The sequence below is a fragment of the Rousettus aegyptiacus genome, unplaced genomic scaffold (assembly GCF_014176215.1).
Source record: "Rousettus aegyptiacus isolate mRouAeg1 unplaced genomic scaffold, mRouAeg1.p scaffold_m13_p_1, whole genome shotgun sequence".
Lineage (NCBI taxonomy): Eukaryota > Metazoa > Chordata > Mammalia > Chiroptera > Pteropodidae > Rousettus > Rousettus aegyptiacus.
Window position 1 is genome coordinate 52258592 of NW_023416284.1, and position 23669 is coordinate 52282260.

Sequence of the window (23669 nt, forward strand, 5' to 3'; positions counted from 1 at the left end):
GCTTTGTTAAAATCAGGAGCAAAGCCCAATTTGCAAAATATTGCCTAAAAATAACAAAATGCAGGAAAATTTCAAAATATGCTAAGACTAGGGTCCAACTTCGTCCTTTGGAAAATTACCTAACAAATTCGGCAAATACTGTTTTTAAGTGAGGAGAAATTATGTGTTTTCTAAGTTTCATCTTATGAATTCATGATTAGGTACTCAAGAATGAACGAAGGTGTGGAGGTAGGTGGCCTTGCCTTTTTGCTGAGATCGGCAAGCGGATATGTGGTTAAAGGAGATGAACCATGCAGCGCTCACCCAGGGCTCCGAAACTGTTCCCAGATGACTCATTTATTTTTGAGGTTTGTGTACAAGAGGCTTCTGGCTTGTCTGCTTTTGCCAATGGGGAGGCATTGGTGAACACAACACACAGACTTTCTACTTTTCAAGAGCTCACAGTCTAACAGAGAAAGAGACATTACGCCAGTCATTTCGACAGTGAACAGAGGTGTACAGGGGAAGTTCAATGTGCCGTGGGGTATAAGCACTTTAGGGTTTGTGACGACAGTTCAGCCATTAGGCCCTTATTCTGCCAAAGCATACCTACAGAGGCTATTTAAGTTGAAATATTAAGATTTAGTACAAGCTCACTTTCTATTGACTGAATGAATCTGTTTCTAAAATTTGGGAAAAATGGCTCCCCCCCAACACACAATATTTAATGGTAATTCTTCCCCTGGAACTACCTTTGTGTGTATTTTTATGATAATGGTTACTGATTAAATCTGAATATTTGGCTTAGAGAATGAGCAAATAGTCTCCAGAGAAATCTTCATCTTTATGCAGTCCCATATAAGATATAAAAACAAATTTTTGTTTTCTTATTTTAAGAAATATGCATTGAAATGAAAAATGTCAGCCTATCTTTGCTTTTATTTCAGGTTTTCAACAAACTAACTCAGTGGACACTTAAAACATTTGTTGTGAGTGCCAGGGCTTAGTGGAAGTGGTTTGACCAGGTGTGTTAACCCATCAGTGTCCACATACACATGGGAGACTGAACCCGATCCTGTTCTGTACAATTTATTGGAAAAATATGGATGCTTCTTTTAAGACAAGGGTTAAAAAGGAAATAATCTCTTTTGCTGCAAAATTTTTCTCAGCAGGTGCAAAATAGCAGCAATCAGCTAGGCTTTGGTAAGTGGCAGTTGCTATCTACCAAGTTGAAAGATCAAAAATTCTCACCTCATTTCTATTTCCATTACGTAGACACCAGCCTCAATTCATGAGTGTCTGAAGGCATGCCTAACTCTGTGTAAGAAATGGGCCTGGATCCAGGGCGGGAGCCATGTATAAAGCTGTTGCAAACCTTCCTTTTAGTAATACCAGCTCTCGTCAATCAGGGACCCAGGGTCATCACTATAGAGTCTTAGATTTGAGAGCCACCTAGAATCCTAAAAACATTCCATCACACAGGTGAGGAAATCGAGACCTAAAGAGGATAGCACTCTTCCTTGTGGCCACATGGGTTATAGACTTAAGAAAGCATAACCTCTGGCATCAAGCTGCTACCAGTTTTGTGCTAGAGAGGTAATATACTAGGTTGCACTGATTAGTAGTACCACTACTGCCTGGAGCATTGCGTCAAAAGAATTCTGAAGTTGTATCCTGATCCACAAGGTCATAGAGCTGCTAAGTAGAACTGAGGACTCCAAAATAACTTTAATGATAGGTGAGGAAGATGGGACTGGGGAAGGAAGATATCATTGGTTTAGATTTGGACTATTGAATTTTGAGTTGCTTCTGGGACATTCAAATAGACTTGGCTAGTAGGCTTTTGGCAATATGGCATTGACTGACCTGGTTTTAATAATAAAAAAGTATATCAAAGACTCACTGATAACAGTATAGGCCTAGTGCCTGTACTTCCAGGTTTCTGCTTAACAGTGGAAATCTTTCTGCCTTTGCTGTTCTCTAGCACAGGAGACTATAAGTAATAAACTAATGTGCTTTATGTTGCATGAGCAATTCAAATTACTGTCAATGTAATATTAAATCCAGAATTGATAAGAAAACTATCTTACTTAAATATTCAAGTGTTCTTGGCACAATACTATTTATTATCACCATGGGACCTGTGTTTTGGCAAAACTCTGCTTGTGTTCAGCAAAAGAGTGTTTGATATTATGCATTTCTCTGCCAAGGTTCAACTTTGACCTACAAGAGGACAGCGTCTATTCCTTGGAGAGATACAGGGAGGTGCCGTAGTTGGTTTCTGGCCATGGGGATGGGGTGTGATTTGCATGCCTGTATAGGGTAGTCTATCCATGTTCAAAAAAGGTGAGTTTTCTTTCTTCTTCTTTTTTTTTTTTTTAAACGGCTACAGCACGTGGTCTTCGTAGGTGGTCTCCCATCCAAGTACTAACCCTACTTAGCTTCCGAGATCAGATGGGATCGGGCACATTCAGGAGTGGTATGGCCGTAGATGAATTTTTTGGTGTGTTTTTTGTTTTCATTATTAACTTGTACAATCTTGAAAAGAAGATAAAACCCCAAAAGGTTTTTACGTTAGTGCAGTCCAGTGTCCTGGGCAACTCCCAGACCCTTTGTCACCCTTTCTTTAGGTAATTGTGTGGTTTTGCTTCCTTTAGGGTGTAGAGTGAAGAATAGGTTACAATAGTTGTCTAGGCCCCATGCCTGATTCTTTTTGTTCCCTAAGATGATGATGATGATGATGACAACTACTATGATGACAATACCACCATATTTCATTGATTTTAAAATGTTTTTCCATTTTTTCACATAGCTGAGAGTGATGTATATCTTATACTAAATGCCACCTTGCAGTAACAAAGTTAAATTCTTTTAGGTAAGATTTGTGTTGTTTCAGAGGATCACCTGGGGACACTACCAACCAGAGACTACTTCAAATTGAATTACTGAGATCTTTCTTGAATCGCTGGGTAGTGTATGCTTGTATCAAAACCTGCTTGAGTACCTACATGTGGTTCAAATTCTCAGGAGAGATTATTTTCCCTTTATTCTTGCTGTGCCTTTCTGAATGCAAGCTTTATTTCTGGATTATTCTAACTTTAAGGAAATACCATTTTGGTGTCCTAGCTTCTTGCAGAGGTCTCTTATTAGACTTCCCATCTTGTTTTTTCTTATCATATGTAGTGCAACAATGTAAATAACAGTTGATATTTTAGATTTGATTTAATACTTTAACAATAAATTTAACACTTACCAAGCACTTTCCCTATGCCAGGCTCTTTATATGCCATAACTTATTTAAACCTTTATTAGTCATATTAGTTAGGGGACTACTGTGTCCTCAGTTTCAGGTAAGAAAATAGAGGTGCGAAGAGGTTAAGCAATGTACCCAAGTTTACATATACTGACATATTTAATATAGCTTGACCACCCTGAGGCTATGGTGGGATTCTAGTGGGAATCTGTTTTCATTCCTGTAAAGTACTTGGCACCGGACTTGATACTTGCTGAGCACACAGCTAACTTGCAGGTCCCTCCCCTCAGAAAATTGGCCATTGTCTGTTGTCCTTATTAGAAGGACAGAGTATCCTTTTGTTATCCACTTTTCATTCCCTGATGCGGGATTCTAACTTTAAGTGTTATTCTCAGATAAGAGTTTGTTTTCTAAAAAATATGAATTCTTGTAAATCTTCATTGCATGCCATATAAAGGATGTCACTCTAATCAGGTTTACTACCATTCAGATCTGCAAGTTCTGTCAGGAACTTCAAAGCAATTCTCAGTGAATAGTCCAGGTCAACAAATACTCAAATTCTTCTCTCTTCATTTTATATTTCCCATCTAATTCTTCTTCCCCTACCTCCCCACCACACCCACATCAAATCTCCAAATGAGGTGAATTAAAAGAAACAAAGAAGAAGAATTTATGAGGTTTTCCACTTGTAGGAAAACATATTTTTCCTAGTGATTCTAATATGAAACTTTTTGGATAATTCGCCACATAGATTTAGAAGAGAATAACTTTTTTTTTAAATTCCTCCATTCTTTTTCCATTCATTCATTCATTCATTCATTTTCTTTCACAAAGTATTTACTGAATATCTTCTAAATTCAAGGCACTGTGTTTGATACTGCCTGTTTCTCAAACTTTGTTCACGCCCTCAAGAAATTTTTTAAGACATAGTTATAGGGGAATCCTTCCTTCCCTTCCCCTTTCTCCTTACCTCTTTCTTCCATCTTTTTTCTCCACCCACCCCATTCCACCCTATCCCCATCCATGAACTGGAAGCCAGGGAGGAAGAGAGATGAAAGTGGCACTTTCAGGCATCCAACCTTTCTTTCTTACTTCAGTGGTTTTAGAGGAAATTGCGTGAGGTGCTATGTCTGAATGTGCTTGAAGAGATAAATGCTGTTCCATGTAAGGTCATGTAGACTCACAGAAAAATAAGATGTCCGAGTTGCTGTCATCGTCATCGTCCTTATCACTGTCCTTCTCATCATTGTCATGATGCATCTGGGAAGGACTCCTTCCTTAATGACTCTAAAATGACCTGAATGTATCTTCTTGCTTCATTTCAATGTTCTGAACACCTTAAAAGTAAGAATTAGATTCTAAGAGGCAATTAGATTCTAAGAGGCAAATCCTCTTTGTCGGCCTTTTCTTGGCTTCAGCAGATGTTTGTAGAAACCAAGTAAGGCCAACAAAGATGCTTAAGTGGCTGAGAATAGCACCTGGTTTGATCACCTAAGTACCTTCATTGTTCCTGGTTAGTTAGCACCTCTCTTCCCTCAAAAGAATGCTAGGGGCACAGGGAGAAGACAACAGGTAGATTATAACATATTTCTTCCTGCAGTACAAAGATTTCATTAAAAAAAAAAATAACTTTAGGGCCATCTGCCCCAATCTCTGATATTCTCATCATAAGAACCAGCTCTTTGAATTATATTTTTCTGTCTATCTGTGCAGCCATGCTAAACAATTACTTTCTGGGCTCTTCATCTACATACGTAATATCAATCTGCCTTGTATTTCTGAAGAACTTTGATTTCTTTCTGCTATGTGAAAGGACATACACTGAAGCAATTTGATAAAGATGAGGCCAAATGAGATAAAACTGGTTTTATATAATTTTACAAAATGAAATACACTCAATGAATGTAGCCATAATTGTTTTCATTTGTAGCAATTTGAAAGTCAAATCTGGTCAGGAAAACCTAAATCCCCTCCTCAAGTAAAATAAGAAAAATGTGCATATTGAAAACTCATTGCTGTTTTTCATTAAAGTTTTAAAGTAGATGTTAGAAAGTTCACTGGCACCTCTTATCATGTCATGTGACAAACTCACAATGCTTATGTTAACTTGAACTTGTTTATAGTGTTTGCAGCTATAAGAAGTCTCCGCTGGGAAAAAAATATTCTTGAGGAAATTTTGGGCACATGTGATTTTTCCCTAGGACTAGCTTTTTGCACAGAATAATTTGACAGTTGTGCCCATGAGAACTCTGTTGCTTTGGCTTTTGTTTATTAGATTTATAAATTCTTACTGCATTAATTGTACCCATGTCTGAAAGTGACCTGTTGATGTAGGTTCCTAATACTTGTAGGTCACCATATCGATAGTGCTTCTACTACTTTTAACCATTTTTTTTTAAACAAAATATTTTGCTGTCTCATTAAAATCATCATTTTGCTGAATAGCTGTATCTTCATTGAATAAAAGGATCATGGAATTGTGGTACCGAGAAAGGAAGGCATATCCACTCTCTCATGTTGGTTCCTACAAACTGCCTACGATGACTCCATACTATTGATAGATATAGGGTACCTAATGTTTTCTAGCAGACTTGGAAGAATAAATAATCGCATTATTTTTCCTGAGTGCTAACCAATGGTACCCTGTTGGTCCTTTTCATACTAGGAATAAAGCCTGATTTAGGCAAAATTAATTAAATTTGCTCACAAATTACTGATTTTGAAGTAAATATTATTTCCATGTTTTAGATCAGCCTCTTAGATTTCCATATGAATTAAGCATTTTGTTTATTGACAGAGTTTATTACAAAATCTACTTAGCGTTAGTACTCATTTTTAAAATTTATGAACTAGTTTTGTAAGATCATCCCCATTGATATGAGTAACAATTAAGAAATTAGTTAATTCATTCATTAGAACACAGGCTCCAGAGTCAGAATATCTAAGTTCAATACCTTTCTTTTCTATTTCCTTGCTCTGTGACCTTGGACTAGCCACTTAATCTCTCTATAGCTCTTTTTTTTTGGGGGGGGGGGTCTGGAAATACAGAAGTATTTTTCCAAATGATAGCTTTCAAATATCTTCTGTTATGACTATGATGATTATTCGTACATATACACTTTATCTGGACTTTATTCTTAGTGCCCTTTTTTGGAGAAAAAAAAAAAACTAATCTCTGAAACTAACAATTGCAGTGTTCATATTGACATAATGCCCACTAGTGAAATCTGATGAAATAGTCCATTGTTGTTTTTGTTGTTATCTTCCCTGAAAGGGTCTTTCCCACCTCCCAATCCATTGACCATACCACTTCCAGAGAGAGCTTTCCCATATCAAGTCTAACCCTGTCTAGCCAATGCTTTAGCCCTTCCTTGGATTCTACAGTGTTAAGTCCAGACTCTTTGGCATGATTTTATATACAAGACCTTCCATAATCAGATCCCTTCTTGCCTGTCTAGTTCCACTCCCTTTGCCCTCCCCAAAGCCTACTCTGAAAATCTAATTTGTTTACCTTACCATGTTTTCTTAAGCAGAATCCTCCTGGATTCTGAAAATACTACTTATTCTCCCATGTTAATCTTGTTTGATATTCACTACTTTCTTCTTGATAAACACAATAATTCTCTCACCAGCTACGCTGCCTAAAGTTGCTCTTGTTAAGCTCTTGTATGGACCCCACCAATATAGGACTGTCTACCATTTTATTGCACTCCTTTTCTTATTCTCCCAACAAATGAGTGAGGTTTTCTCCAGAGTTCAGTATAGTTTAATAAGGAGGATCCAGTTTGTTGATTCAATAGTGAAAACAAAACAAATGAAGGCTTTATTCGTATACTCTGAGCTTTGCCAATTTATCCTTGTACAAATGGAAAGAAACTATTATTTTCAGGGAGAACTGGATTCGGAACTTGGCCAATAGCATAAGGTAGAATTACATTGACGGCACAACTTTTTACATAGTAAAGAATTTGTATTTGTTAAGGTCACAAATAGGCAATAGGTAAGGACCTGTCAGTGTGTGAGGTGATTGAGCACTGATATAAATAATACAATTGACATGGTACTTTATATTATTAAATAAATGACAGCATATGGACAAAAGTCTACACCATTTACCCTGGTAAGAAATTAAATAATACTATTGAAATAGAAAATTGCACCTTTATGCTCTTGTTTATTATTTATGAAAAAGTAACAAAATAAAATCTAGCAACTGACTAAATTAAAAGTTAAGATTATTCTGTGGTTAAATACTTACTCTGTGGTAGAAAGAATAAAAACTTAAAATGTAAATATAGCTTCCAAATTTGCTAGGTCTAAATTTTGCAGTTGTTTTCTCCCTAAATAATAAAGTTTCTGCCCATTATATTTTGAAATAGGAATTTCTGCTTAAGTCCAATAAATGATATTCCAACTCTAAAGAATGAGCAACTGGAATGCTACGTTTTTGATGCATATTTTTGCAACACAGAGGGGACTAAATTCCAAATATCTCAGCTGTTAAAGACCCCTTTCAGACTTGCCCAAAATGAAGAAAAAAGAAGAAAGCTTTCTATGATGCACTTCATCAGATCTGTTTGGGCACAGTGACATTCTCTCAGAGCTTGTATGGATAAGTTGCACTGAACAGTTCAAGGGTTTGCAGATGCTTGGAATAATTGAGAAAAAGACATCTCTAAATTCTTATCATGCATTTACATGGGCTGGCTGATCCTCACCAATTGGCTCATGTCCACCAGGGCTCTGATCATTAGTAGTTATATCATAATAATAACATCTTCTGGTTTTTCAGTGCTCACTGTGTGCCAGAACTGTGCTCTGCATTTTCTAACCCTTGTGTCATTTATTGTTCATGCTTCTGATCTTAGGGGAATGATTTATTAAATTTATGCCAGATTTTTGCTGTACAAAAGTTTGTCAAATTGAGTCTTTTCTAAATTATAAACTTGACAAGTCCTTACTGTTGTTTTTACTTACCTAGTTGTTGTTTGTTGAATCTAGGTGGTGCTCTGATTACTTCAATAAAGGCAGCAGTGATCACTTTTATAAACAAATTGTTAGACATAGAACACATGTGTAAACAGGTAGCATCTTCTAATTTGCTGAGCGTTGATGGACTCAAAACAGTTGCTAGAATAAGCCAATGATGGAATAAACTTAAGTCAAACAAATAGAAGCAGGGGATTGTGGTGTGTTAAATGGAAATTTCAAATAAAATGGATCGATACATTTTCATGTGGTTGGAAAGTGAAGAATATTTTGGAATTATAAAATATGGTACATTTATCTTTTCATCATCCTAATATAAGATAGATGGGGCAGATAATTGCATCTGAATTAATGTATTTTGCTTATTATTTTTTGTTTTATGATTTAAACACTGTCTACTTCCTTAGCATCATCTCCCACTACATGCAATCTCCTGCACTCTTTTGCCAAGTGACTTCCAAGTTTCTGACCAAATTAAGGCCTTCTGAACTTTTGTGCCTTAGTCTATGCTGTTCCCTCTGCCTGGAATGCTCTTCCCATCTTCACTTATCTAACTCCTCCACATTTTCCAGGACTCCGTTTGAATACCACCTCCTTGGGCAAGCACTCCCCGAATTGTCCATCATACACCCTCCCCTCTATTTCCTCCGGGCTGTCATAGCACCCTGATCATTACCTTATTTGCTGTGTAGTATAACACTTTTCTGTTTACTTTCTAGCTGCACTACATTGTGACTCTGGAAGCAATGTCTGCTTTTTTGGTGTTATTTCTATTTTTCAACACCTCATCAAATCTATACAGAGTATAGATTTAATGAGCAATTGTGACTTGAAAAAGTGAATACATTCATATGTCATGCATATCAGTGTTTTGTTACTTCCCTAACTCCCACATCTCTGCTTCCCAACAGACTCTCTCTGCATTCTGGTGTGTGTAGACTTTGAAGAGCCTCATCCATGGTTTTTGTTATAATTGCTAAAGCTCATGATCTGGCAGAAATGACTGCTAGAAAAATGCACGTTCACATCGAGTCCTGTTGTCCTTGCCTTCTAGAGCACAGAATGCGCTTGAAGTTTTATACCTTTTCTAGGGAAATGTCAGAGTAGTTTTATATCAGCACTATGAGAATGATTTCATGTTGAACAAGAATATGGAAGCATGAAGAAGGACAAAGAATCAGGTCCGGGCAATGCAACAGAGATTGGACTGGAAGCCTGAGCTGTGCAAAGAGCACTTTGCCCACTGCAAAATATTATTCCGGGTCAATCACAGAGGAGTCCGTGTCTAGCTTTCTCTCTCCATTTGCTCACCTCATCCTCTCCGTACTCATTACTTGGTTCCTTTTGATAGGACATGGGATGCAGACACAGATTATTAGGGAGCAGGCTTTTGCAACTGTGATTTCATTCCATTTTGAAGTATCTCTCCAAATTATTGATTTATTTTCATCTCTTTTATGCATTATGTGTGTGTTGTTATGTGCTATCAGATAATTCAGAAAGGTCATCTATGCCTTGGAGCAAACCCCTAGCCATGGAGTGCAATGTAGCAACCAAGAGAAACAGAGAGCCATGCTGGGCTCTGGACTGGACAAAGGCACAAATCCCATCTGGGTCTCCTTCAAAGCAAACTACTGTTTTGCAATAAGCTACCGGATGGTGATAAAAAGGTTCTTACCTGTTTACTTAATGGGTCACTGGCCTCTTTGCTTTTATTTAGCCATCTGTTCTGGTCTGTGTTCCTTTAAACTTGTAAGATCCATCACCTCGTTTAAGCTGTTACCTTGACACATTGCAATGTTGTAGACATAATGATTCCACAGAGGAGCAAATTAAAATGGTTTTTCATGATTAGAAGGTTAAATGAGGTAAGGCCGTGGTGGTTAGTGATGAGATAAGGGATTTTGAGGAGGCAGAACTCAAGGAACTTTCAGGTGATTGAAAAATTTGTCTGGTTAGAGAGAAGGATGGGGCTTTTACAAATTGTAGGGGCCAAGAGTGAAGACTTCCTTTGGGTGTCTCTGATTTCTGGGGGCTTATTCTACTGCTCTTAGAGAGAGTGTGACCATGGGCTTAGGGAGGATACAGGGGCTAACTTTGGGTTTCTTTTCTATTTTGGGGACATTCCCTGAAGAGCCAAAAGAAAAAGAAAAAGCTGATTACACCACAAAGTAGTAAGCTGAAAACGCAACAACAACAGCAACAACAACAAACGTTCGGTCATTCCCAGAAATTTATTCAGCTTCCCTTAAGGTTGAAGGAGAATCAGAGGTCAAGTCCAACTTCATGGAGAAACATTTCATTGTGTCTTCACCCTGGACTTTTCAGGCAGAGTTATTTCTGATGTCTGCCTTCAGCTCTAGACTTGACTTTCCACCTAACTCCTTAACAGCTCCATCCACATGGCCCACCAATCCCTGAAAACTAGGACTTAGAAAGCCAAGGGCTTTATCTTCTTATTTTCTTAAGTCAGTTCTTGCTCTGTCCACTCTGGTTTTTCCTGATAAAACCAGTATTACTGTGGTTACTGAGACTCAAAATACCAGGCCTCTGACTTCTCTGCTTGCCACTTCTATCTAATCAGTAGCCAAGTTCTCTGCCTTCCATCTAACTTGAGTTTCTCATGTCTTTTTTCACCTTTTTATTCCCTCTTCCACTGCTCTAGTTTCCATCCCTCATTACCTCTATCATATCCAATTGGAATCAGTTCCTAACTAGTTGCTGTCTACCTTTAGTTCCTCCTTATTCCAAGGCATCTTAAACACCGATGTTTGACTATAATAGTCACCTTTAAAACAAACAAACACACAGACACAAACGAACAAACGAAAGCCTCCTTTGGATTTCCACCACCTAGCAAACTCAGCTTGATATCCGAGCAGTCCCCATTAAGGTATCATTGATGTTTCCAGCTTTTTCGTTTTCTCTGTGCCCCAGTAAGAGAAAGTGCTATGTGACTATGAATAAGCCCGTGTTTTCTTGCCTCTTTGCTCTGTCCTTCTGCCTAGAAAGCTCCGCTTACACTTCTCTACTGATTAAAACTCACATGTTTTATCAAGCCCAATCGCGAACACATCTCTGCTTTCCCTCACCCCAATAGGATGCAGTTGCTCCTGCTCATGTTCCACAGCAACATATTTAGGGGGACGTTCTTAAGCTGCTTGGCATGGATTTTTTCCTACTCTTATTGTTCGCTTTTTGGATTATATAGCACAGGCAAAGTCTTGTACATGCAGAGGGTGCTAGATAAAGACACAGAATAATGCTTGATGATATTTTGTCTACCAGAATACAAAAAAATCATCCATCCATTCATTTATTCACTATGCTATGTAAGGTACCGTGTCAGGGGCCTTGGATACAGAGATCAGTATGATGGAACACCCCAGTTCTCTAGGAACTCACAGTTACATGGAGGAAAAGTCAATAAATAATTATTGCAGAATGAAAAATTTACAACAAGGATAATGCCTTCAAGGTGTTGAAGTGGCGAGACATTTTACCTCTAGTAGGGTAGATAGGCCAAGGTTGAAGAGATGATGGTGGGGAGGGAATCGAGCAGTTAGGAAGGATTTCTTATAGTTGAGAATGCCCGTTTTATGTTTTAAAAACTGAATAGCAGTTGTCAAAGAAGATAGGGAAGTAAGAAAAGGAGGAGTAGGACTAGAATAGAAAGATAATTCAAGAAAGCTGCTCTACTTACTCTCAGAGGCTCAGTACACTAAGGTAACTTGGTTGCTAAATAATTATTTTCTGTCTCCAAGTAAAAATATGCTAAATGGCAGAGTCCTTTGTTTCCTTTGGAAGAAAAGGGGAGAGGAATAAAGAAATCTCCCTTTGTGACTGCTTTTGGTTAAAAGTCATTCATTCATTCATTCATCCATTTTTCTTCTTCTTCTTCTTCTTTTTTTTTTTTGATGTTTTGTAGAGAAAGTCTGTGATTGCAGTGAGCTTCATAGCAGCGTTCCTCTTCCTGCTGGTTGTACGCCTTGTAAATGAAGCGAATTTCCCATTGCTACTAAACTGCTTTGGACAACCTGGTACAAAATGGATACCATTCTCCTATACACACAGACGGCCCCTTCGAACTCACTATGGATACATAAATGTGAGGACACAAGAGGTAAGACCTCAGAGGGTTGCCAAGGATTCAAAGGTATCCATGGTAACAGCTTTTTTTAGGAGCAAGATGACTTCCAATCATTCCACTACCTCTATCTGCTGTGGTGAGCTTCTTTGGGTCCCCAACGTTTTCTGCTTTCTCATTCTTATACAGTTAGTGACAAAAGTCTAAAGTCTGCTACCCTTCCTACATCAAATCTGATTCACTAGCTTCATGTGGAGTTAAGGAAGCAATTACCTGTTTTCCTGGTAGTTTGTAGCTTAACATACATATCTTTCTTTTATTAACTCTGGTCAGCAGTTACCAGCTAGAGAATTTGCTGGCATTATTTCTTGTAGGTCAGCTGGTTAGGGACAGTTCTTTGTAGAATTGTAGAAAAGCATTTATACTCTTTAAAATGCGATAATCCTTAGACCTGGAGCTAGAAAAGGGCAAGCTGATTCTAAAATTGTCAAGGGCTGCAGAGATAATGAGATTTAAAGAGTTTCCAAATTTAAAGGGGTTAAAATTATTTAAATCCTATAATCACTGAACCTCTAAATCTCGGAGGTACATTGGCAACTAGAAAGTGCATATTATGCTAGCACTTTTGCAAGCCAAGATTTGTATTATGGAGCGAAGGAAAAACCAATGAACTTCGCAAAATGTATGAAGTGTATAAGAGTTGTTAGTTGTTGTTAGTTAGTTGTTGTTCTATGAAGTGGGATGAACGTGGGGTTAGATGCAGAGTCTAAGCCTGTTTGAAGTTGTCGGTGACAAAGTTATAAATCACCAGTTTCTCTACCTCACTGAGAAGAATTTTGGATCAGATCCCATTGAAAGGTCATTTTGTAAAGATAACAGAGAAGAGAGTAATGCACAGAATGCTTCTCCTTTTCCAAGAGTTATTCTTAGCATCCAGAGAGGGATATTGAAAACTGGTTTGGTCCATCACCTTTTGTAGGCAGTATTATACCTGAGTCATTGCTTCTGGTTAATTTGATTCCTTGAAAATGGCTTCTGTATCTGCAGGATTTACAGGATTTTTATTAGACTTTTATAGTTTAAAAAAAGAGGCACTATTAATAACATAAATTGTTAGGGTCTTGCTTGATGTTTATCCTTTCGTTGGTTTTAAATTATTTTTTTAGAAAGTGTTTATTGCTTGAATTTGTTGTGCCGTAATAAATTGATTACTTTATAAAATCATCTCAGCATAGTTTGTCTCACTCTCGTGTTTCATTACTTTTATTTCTGGCTGTCATTTAATATTCTGTACCCCTACTGGATCATGTTAATCATTTTACAAGTGCCTGTCACAGGTGGAAAATGAAACATGTTACTAAAATTTTTTACAAATTATTCTCATGAGGAAAATCCCACCAAAAATCAAGAACTCTTTCATTTGTTTAAATATTAATGGATTGGATTTTGGAGTGTTAAAGGAAAAACTGACCTAGGGAGATAGTTTTTGAATTAGACATATTAATAGGCTATCTTTGATAGTCTTTGGGTATAGTTTTTTATACAATGACTTCACCACAGGATATTGGTCATTATTTTGGTCAGTTATTTCTTGGGAGGAAACACGATCGCGGTAAAGTGGTTTTAGGCTTTGGAGGCACGCAGATGTGATTTGAGTGCCAGTTCTCACACGTAAAAATAGGGATGACGACATCAACTAGCAAAGTTATTACAAGGATTAAATAGGAAAAAGTGTATGAGATGCCCAGTTTCAAACTGATGCTCAATGAATGAGTTTCTTTTATTTCTCCTATACTGATCGGTTATGATTTGAAGTGCTTGGTATGAATAACAGCAAAATACCAAAGTCCATAATGCCAGACTTCATATTTAAATTTTAAAGAATCGAGGCTTGGGGCAGTAAACTTGTGAAGGACTTCCCTATCTCATTAGAAATCGGAGTTTTGTAACTTAAAAGCACAATGAGAAGAGGGGGGAAAAAGCAAAAGTTGGTATCAGTACACACTAAATACCATATTGGCAAAAATTAATAATTTGACAATACCAAGTATTCATGAGGCTGTGGAACAGCAAGAACTCATATACTGGTAGGGGGAGTATAAATTGCAGCAACCACTTTGGAAAAAACAGTTTCCTGTTATTGAGTAAAGTTAAAGATCTACATACCCCATGCTCTAGCATTTCTGGTCATCCATATATTCAGTTAGAGACATTCATGAGCACATGCAACAGGAGGCATAGATAGCATGTATGGCAGCATTGTTCACAACTGGTAGAGCCTGGAAGCAACCTAAATGTCTATCAGTAGGAGAATGGATTAGAATTGTGCAACATACACTGAAATACTATATAACAATGAAAATGAAGACATTTCAGCTATATATGACAACATCGATGAATCTTACACAAACATAATTTTGAGCCAAAGATGTACGAATGAAAGAATACATGACATGCATTTATTTATAGATCACAGGAAGAGGTATACTAAATGACGTTGCCTATGGACATATATAGGAGGTAAAACTAAAAAGGAAAAAAACTGAGGAAAGTATAATCATATAAGTGAGAAGAGCAGTTAACTCTGAGAAAAATGAGTGGTTTATGATTAGTATGGCTTTCTGGGATATCAGCAATATCTTATCTCTTGATCCAATTGGAAGTTACATTCTAAATATTTTTTTTTAAGTATACATTCATGTTGTGTGCACTTTTATGCATGTCTACTTTATAATAAAAATTAAAAATATATTCTGAGCCCAGCAGGATATTTATTGACCAAAAATCACATAAAGCATTTCATCTAATTTAACAGCAAGAAATAACTAAAACGAAGCAATGAGGCATTAAGCTATCTAAAATGAACTAGAAATATTTGAAATAGGCAATTTTATTTTATGCAAAGGCTAGCAGATGTACAGGTAACTTATTCTTCTAGTCTATGCATGATATAGAGAGAAGCCCCATATTGTAACATAAGTGCAGGTGATAAGCTGAAAATCTTGTCTGCGAGTTGAAAAACAACATAACACCTAAAGAGAATGACAGATTTTTCTTCACATTCAAACAACGCTGGGCTAAATTGACAGGAAAGCAAAATTTGGGGTCTCTCTACCTCCCCACTCACTGATTTCATCTTTTCCCCCCACAGTTCCACTCCTTGAAACCATCATGTCTACACTTCACTCTTACTCCAAAATCCTCTGTGCATTGGTCTTCACCAAACACTGGCTTCAGGTGCAGTCCTTTCCAGAGAGAGCTGCATCAAATAAGACTCAGGAGAAAAAAGTCTTAAAGTGGTAGATTTGATGTACTGGGGTAAATAGCTTTAATAGTAACCTTCAAACCTTGCTTCAAAGGCAGCCACACGCTCCTGTCTCCCTATTCACTATATTCTAATCCAAAGAAGGGTCAGTAGCCATGGCTCAGCTGAGAAGTGATCTATTTATTTTAAGATGTTGGTCCTTGAGGTTTTCTCAGAAGTTTCTCAGAAGAAAACATGTTCTTTCGAGAAACCACCAGACTTACCAGAATTTGTTTAAATACATGGACATGCCAACAATGATTTCCAGACCTAGGGTATCTGCAAACGTGATTGTTTTTGATGGTGGTTTTACTGGCTGATGCTTCAGCTAGACCAGACACTACTGCCACTAGACATAGATTTTATGAGTAGAAACGTTTACGAGAACATCTGTCTCTCCACTACTGTCTAAAACAAGGTGGGGGTGAAGGTAGCCGAATTAGATTGAAAATTTAGTAGACACAGTGGAGAGCTGAGTTGCTTGGGAACAAAATCTGATTCTCTGGTTATCTTTAAAAATGAGATGAGTTCTCGTCCCTTTGGCTTGACACTAGTGGAAATATAGGCAGTCTCAAGAATCTGTGACAGTCTGCCCTGAAGGATTCACATATAGTAAATTATACCCAATTTAAGCTCATCTTTATTTTATCAGTTCACCTAGTTTTTCAAAGATCTGTTCCCAAGAGAAGTACAAGAAGTAAAAATATAAGGAACACAGAAAGGATAACATGTAGACTTGCTTAGATTTCAGATTATTGGAATATTTTTTTTTCCTCATTCAAACCCATTAAAAGGAATATATTGTGAAAACTATAAGGACTTTTTTCCAGAGGAGATAAATTGAAGAATTAAAATACCCCTCCCATTCTATAATGACAAATATAATGCAGTTGGTGATTGGCTCCCATCCTTTGCCCTGTCTCTTTCCCTTTCTTAACTAGTGTGGATAAAGTTCTTATATTTGGGGGAGAGGAAGTCTTGAGAAGTGGGGAAGCAACACGAGTGCCAACTGAGTGACTGCTGAAATCCTGAAGTCTCATCTGGCCACAGAACCCATAATGCCTCAAGGATGTTTGAGCTGACAACAACCATGAGGCAGCACCAAACCAAGGCTTAGACCAAGGGTGATTTAGATTTTACAACAGGTTCTATATTACCCTTCCTCCCCACCTCCTTTAATTTTTTGACCCACTAGCTGCTCACACTTTGCCCTGCCAAGTCATTACTGTGTTAATAATGCAACTCTCTATTTAAACAGTACCGAATTTGGGCATTCCCACCTATGGCTTTAGGGCAGTTACTGTATTATCAACCGATCTGGGTAAAAAGCATAACCCATACATGTTTTTTTAAAAACACCATATCTATATATCCATGCTTGGCAATATTCTGTAAACTCTATTTTCTTCTTAACACACATTTTAATAATCCATTTTAAATCAATTAACGGTGTAATAGGAAAGGTGTAAACGACGAAAATACCTTAAGGCTTTGTTCAAGTGAATCATTGTCTCCTCATTGTGATCATGGCAGATTTTGAAGAAAGAGAAGAAAGTGAACTTCAGTCTGGATTCGATCTGTAGTTTCCAGACCATGCAATCAGTCACCAGTGGTTTTTCGTCCTAGTTGTTGCTGCTGTTGTTGAGTGACCTAGTATGAAGACATTGCTCAAAGCAAGTAACCTGCAACTTATTTGCATTAACCACTAGATAAGAGACAATCAATAGAATGCCACATCCATATCTTCTTGGTGATTAGTAGGGGTGGAAAATGTCTCTTTCAGAGGTGATAAGAGAACCTTAATGTGCTAGAGCTGCAGAGGTTTTCTGGTATTTGGGGAAAAGTGAGCTTTCAGATTGTGCCTGAAGATGTGCCAAGTGAAGAAGCGCAAGATTTCCAGAACACAGCAATCAGGTTGTAGGGGTGCATATTGATCGGCTTAACAATTTAATGAGGCCAAACATGCCTCTTTAAATAATGAGAACATTTTAAAGCTTCAAGTAGACTAAATAAGAATACTTAGGATCAGTTGCTGTGACAGACAGGCTGCACTATCCTAATTAAAGATGTGCATAACATATTGATGTTGCAATAGAATTTTCCAAGTTGTGGTTATAGCAACAATTAAGGAACAGAGCTGCCTTTCTTGGCAATAAAAGCACACATTCTACACATTCAAATAAATGTCCACATGTAACTAAGGCTGACATGAATAGGTTTTCTATATTTGGGAATATAGGCTTTAGATTTTATGTTAGTACATTAAGAACAATTATATGCAAATATATGTTCCAAAACTTTAAAACTAATCAATTTAATTGTTAATTAAAATCTGAATATTCACATTTGTATAGTCATAAAGAAAAAGAAAAAGAAATTTCAACTTAAATTATTATAGAAAAACAACTAAATTAATATATAATAAAGATTACTTATTTGACATGTACATATCAGATTAATCATTTTAAATATAATTTATCTTTTTCCTAAGCATGATGCTATGTATTTGTTAAGTGGAGAAGTGATTATGTTTCGCATTCTGCTTATAAAATGTCAACTCCCAAACAAAAGCCATATCTCAAGGCAATCTATGCTCCAGTGCCAAATGAGAGGGGCAGACATCATTGTACGGTAAAACAATTCCGGAAAGCTTTTGTGAGGGAGATGAGACGTGTGTGTAGGAGAAGGATCAGGTGGGATACAGAGAGAAGAAAAAATAGAATTTGGGATGTCAATGAGGTGTAATTTTCTCTTCTTCCTTTCCAGGTTCTTTGGCTGATCTAAAAATTAAATTGACATAAGACAGGTTACGAGGAGAAAAATAAACTCAATTTCATACAACAGGCCTACAAAGATATTAGACTCAAAAGGCAGTCAGGCAATAGAAGCTTATATTCTATCCTGAGATGAGGAAAGGGATCGGAGTCTGGGGCTTCAGAGAGAGGAAAGCAATTCATAGGATGTTTTGAAGAGCAGATGTTTGGTAAACAAATGTTTGCTCTGCCATGCAGACAGATTTCTTAGGTGAAAGTTATCTCTGTTGTCACGAATGGCAAGATTTCATTCTTTTTTTTTTATGGCTGAGTAATATTCCATTGTATATATGCACCATTTCTTCTTTATCCAATCATCTATTGATGGAGACTGAGGTTGCTTCCATATCTTGGCTATTGAACAAAGGGATACATTTATCTTTTCAAATCAGTATTTTGGATCTTCAGGTAAATACTCAGAAGTGGCATTGCCGGGTCATGGTAGTTCTATTTTTAATTTTTTGAGGAGCCTCAATACTGTTTTCCTTTGTGGCTACATCAATTTGCAATCCCACCAACAGTTCATGAGACTTCCCTTTCTTCCACATCCTCACCAACGCTTGTTGTTTGTTGATTTTTTTGATGATAGCCATTCTAACAAGTGTGAGGTGATATCTTATTGTGGTTTTAATTTTTGATGATTAGTGACGTTGAGCATCTTTTCATGTGTCTCTTGACCATCTGTATGTCCTTTTTGGAAAAATGTCTATTCATGTCCTTTGCCCATTTTTAAATTGCATTATTTATTTTGTTGGTGATGAATTGAGTGAGTTCTTAATCTATTTTCAGTATTAACCCCTTATAAGATGTATCATTGGCGAATATCTTCTCCCATTTGGTAGGTCGTCTTTTCCTTTTGTTGATGGTTTCCTTGCGACAAAATAGATGGACCTAGAGTGAAATGCTAAGTGAAATAAGTCAGACAAATAAAAACAAATATCATGTGATTTCACTTATATGTGGAATCTAAAAAACAATATAAATGAACAAATAAGACAGAAACAGACTCATAGATAGAAAACAAACTGATGGTTGCCAGATGGGAGGGGGTTGGGAGGCTGGGTGAAAAAAGTGAGGGATTAAGAAGTAGAAACTGGCTATTAAAAAACTTATTGAGGGGTTGCTTTGTCAGCAATATAGATGTTTAACCACTATGCTGTACAACCGAAACTAATGTAATAGTGAATGTCAACTGTAATTGAAAAAACAAACAAACAGTTATCTCTAGTAATAGCTCTCTTGCTGGTATAGGCCCCCTTTCTAATGTAAATTTCCCTTAGACAGGGCAGTTTCTACTCTGTTTTTAAAGCTCTCCTGTGTCAGCAGCTTCTTAAAATAATCAACTTAAAAGAATCTCCATACCAAAGAGGCACATCTTGGGATGGCACATTCTGCTATCCTTCAAAGAAAAGAGCAAAAGTAAAAGTTCAGAGGGTACACTGTCCATTTTCCTTCAGGTCCTTCCTCTCCCAGTAGGCCAAGGGCACTATGCCAAAAGTCATGATAAACTTCTCTGTCTGTGCTGGTAATCACCACTACCTCATACTCTATTGTTCCATTTCTTACCTCTCTCTGGTTCCACTCCCCTTAGTTCTAATCTCTGGGCTCCTCATTTTATTTGGCTGGTTATCCAGTCTTGCGGTGCCCTTACCTTGGTCCTGCTGCCTGCCAAATCACATAGTCAGCCACTTACAATGCTTCCCACTTTGTATCTCTGAGATGGACGTGGCACCCCATGCCCAAAGGGCCCCTGAGGCACTGCTGCAGGCCTGCATGATCCTCTTTCTTTCCAGAGAAGGAAATCAGACACAGGTGGGCACAGCAAATGGGCCAGTCCGGCTGGAATGCAACTTACTCTGGAGTATAGAGGATAGAAAATGCATTCATTAGGTAATTATAAACTTGGACTGTGAAGGGCTCCCTGGAAAGGGAAAAACCACACTCATACTTGCAAATCAGTAATACATATGATGTGTATACACATCTCTATACATGGAACAATATATACAAATATACAGAAAACACATACATCCATATATATGTACATGCATACAATACATACATACACATATGCTCACAGCACAATTTACACTTTCTTAAATACAAACATATATAGATTATCTATATACATACTATAATACATAGTAGAATGGTTAATGAGTATAATTAACCCACTAGGTATATATAGTGCCTCTTGTGCTTGTCTACTCTCCATTACCTCTTTATTGAAGAAACAGTCTCTTCCCCCTCTGGCCACAAGGACAGGAAGAAAATTCAGGCTAGTGATCTATCAAAAGGCAGACACAGGGCCCAAGATGGGCCATTTTTAACCCTTCCTAAATTTTATTGTTCTCGGTAATGCTGTGGGAAAGACCCTTTTTTGTTTGATGATAGAGTGTTAAGATATGAGTCTCTGGGTGTCTGTGGCTGTGCTTCCTGAAGAGAATGAGGCCAGCCACTGAGAGAAGCAGTAACCAGTTGCAGAACTAAGGTGTGAGCCTTGACAATTCTCTAGTGCTGAGACAAGCCATTATTGAAGCCAGTCTGCCATTCCCATGTGGTTTGGGTATATAAGCCAATAATAAATCCTTCTCTTTCATGTTTGCTGGTTTCAACTATTTCAGTCACTTGCAACCAGAAATGTTCTAGCTGATATATATATTATACTTTATAGTTATTTTACAACAACAACAGCCAAACATTCTAAAACTCAGCTTTAAACAAGGTGGAGGATGAAAGGAGCTATCTTTGCAAATCCATACATCAGAACTGCTGGGAGGCTGAGCCTGAGAAGACACATCCATCAGTCCCTCATTCAGCTGAGGTGTCCATAGAGATGCCTGCTGTATATCTTCCTGCTGAGGGACATATATTTAGGAAACTAGCTTATCTTTTGAAGGAGGAAAGGTCACAATTTTCAAGGTCATGAAGCCAGAAAATGGCTGGACAAGATTGATAACTTGCTCAGTTTCTAATCTTACTCAACTGATAAATCACATACTTTTTATTATAATTATTCAGAAGAAATCTTCCCTATTGCTATGAGACATCATCAGTCAAAATAGATCGATTTTCACTTTACAAATTACATGTGTTATTGATAAAAGATCCATTATCATAGTTTTCAATGATGTATAGGTTCCCTAGGAAGACATAAGAGGATTTTATTCATTACATAACCTTAGGTAGAAAAATGCCTATTTGCCAACTGTCATGTTAACACAGTTGAAAGGGGCCTATTAGAAATTCAAATATCGAATAATTACCTCATTAGTGACAAGCAAAATAGAACAGAGCACCCACCAAAGAGCACTCTGATTTGAGAATTGAAAAGATAATAAACTAGAGGACCCCCAATGGTAAGAAGTTTTGTTCGACTTTTCTCAAGTCCCAGCTAAATAGCCTGACAAAATGACAAGCACAAAACCATTCATCAAGTGGCAGTTAGTATTAACTAATAACTAATATTCATCACTCACCACATATTTAACACTGCTCTAGACAATGTTCTAAGGATCAACAATGAACTCCACTTTAAAGAAAAAATTGGGGTTTGTGAAGGAAGAGATAGACTCGGTGACAATTACCTTGGAATAACACCACCTAGAGGGCTCTGACATTTCAGCATGAAAGATCAATTCTGTTGTGAAGAACAGTGAACATTCAAGTAATTTCAATTAAATAATTGTGTTCAATGTTTGGAAGTTAATTTGTCACTAAGTAGATGGCATCTGATAGTGATTTCTCATTTTCATAGTAGACTTACAAAGACTTCCTTATAAAAGAAAAAATATTCTTTAAATAGTTTTACTTCAAAATTAACTATATAGCTACTATAGCAAATGTTATTCCATATGGCTGGGGAAATGGTATGTATACCTGGTTAATTGAATAACCTGGTTTATAGAAATGTTTTAAGTATTTAATAAATATATTATCGATTTAAAGGGAAAATGAAAGTGAGAGTTTTGTTCTGGCAATATAGTGGTTTAAGATAACCTGTCAGTTATCCTGCTATAACATCAGGACACGCTGGATAAAATAGGATATATTATTTAATGTCTAGCTGGCCTTGCCAGAAAGAAGGCATCAGAAACTGAGGAAGGATGGAAAGAGAAGTAAACATGAAAGCTGATGGTGTGGTTTCCTGGGCATTTATCAGAATTAATAACTGAGGGTGTGGGTCTTATCGACCCCATCGGGCATAAGGCAAGGCTTGGGTCCAGCAAAGGTGGGCAGTGAGGCACCTTCACTCTGTCCCCCAAAGACCTAAAGCTGGGACTTTACAAGTTCTACCCTAGTAAGAGTGTAGGCTAGGAAAGCAAGCATGAAAACTGGCCCAGAAAACAGAGAAGGAAGCTTATTTCTATATTTTGTCTTTAAATAACAAAAAATTGTCCCTGGAAATTAAAAATACTAGACCCGTACCCTAGGGGTCAGTTTGAATTTTATTACTTGATTTTCTAGAAACCCTGCAAGCTGAGAAGTCAACCAAAAAATTGGTTCCCAGCTAGTGATAAACTGGGGCTAGAAGCACTTTAACTCCTCTGGTTGTTATTCCCACAAACTAAACACAAGGGATTCTTAAAATGCACATGAAAAATTATAAACTATGTTTATTGTGATTATTCATATGCTTTGCTATAAAAAAATTTACTGTTTGATTACAGTATGTTTTCCTATACCCAATTGTGGTGATTCATAATTTACTGCACATTTGCTCTATGGTCGTCCTCAGTTGAATATTTCCAAATTCCAAAATGTAACTGGTTGAAAGGATTTGGGATGAGGGACTGTAAACCTGTGTGCTTAAGCACTTCACATGCCATTACCCCTTTTAGCTCTTACAGACTACACACTATTTTACTGATTTAACTAGTTTTCTAAGGCCCCAGATTGGTAACTATGAGAGTGACTTTAGTTGTCCTGTGAGGGCAAAAAAAAAAAAAGACTAAAATGGCCATGGTCAGCAAGTTCCATTAAGTGGTTTCATGAAAAGTTTGTCGGTTCGAGTTAGAAAGTTCATCAGACCACACTTATTGAAACCACTACACGCTGGGCTCTGGCACTGTAAAGAAGAAAGCACTTTTGTCTAAAAGTACAGAACATTTTTCTTTTTTTTTTTTTTAGGCGAGGCAACCCTTGGTTGACCTCACAGATTGCAAGGACCTTGTCAGTTTATAATCCCATAGTTTTTATTTTCTACCCCTACAGCACCTGGTCTTCCTAGGTGGTCCTCCCATT

The 23669-nt window shown here is 37.3% G+C and overlaps 1 protein-coding gene across 7 annotated transcripts in view; it reads left to right on the forward strand.

Moving 5' to 3' along the window:
• The window catches only part of ST6GALNAC3 (ST6 N-acetylgalactosaminide alpha-2,6-sialyltransferase 3), a 467918-nt gene that overhangs the window by 190889 nt on the left and 253360 nt on the right, over window positions 1-23669 (forward strand). For 5 of the 7 annotated variants that reach the window (XM_036235325.1, XM_036235327.1, XM_036235326.1 and 2 more), the window contains exon 2: window positions 12150-12344. In XM_036235325.1, coding sequence (XP_036091218.1) covers window positions 12150-12344 — 195 coding nt within the window. Of the gene's footprint in view, window positions 1-12149; window positions 12345-23669 lie in introns of those variants that run through there. The other 2 variants (XM_036235328.1, XM_036235329.1) reach the window with 1 other exon arrangement.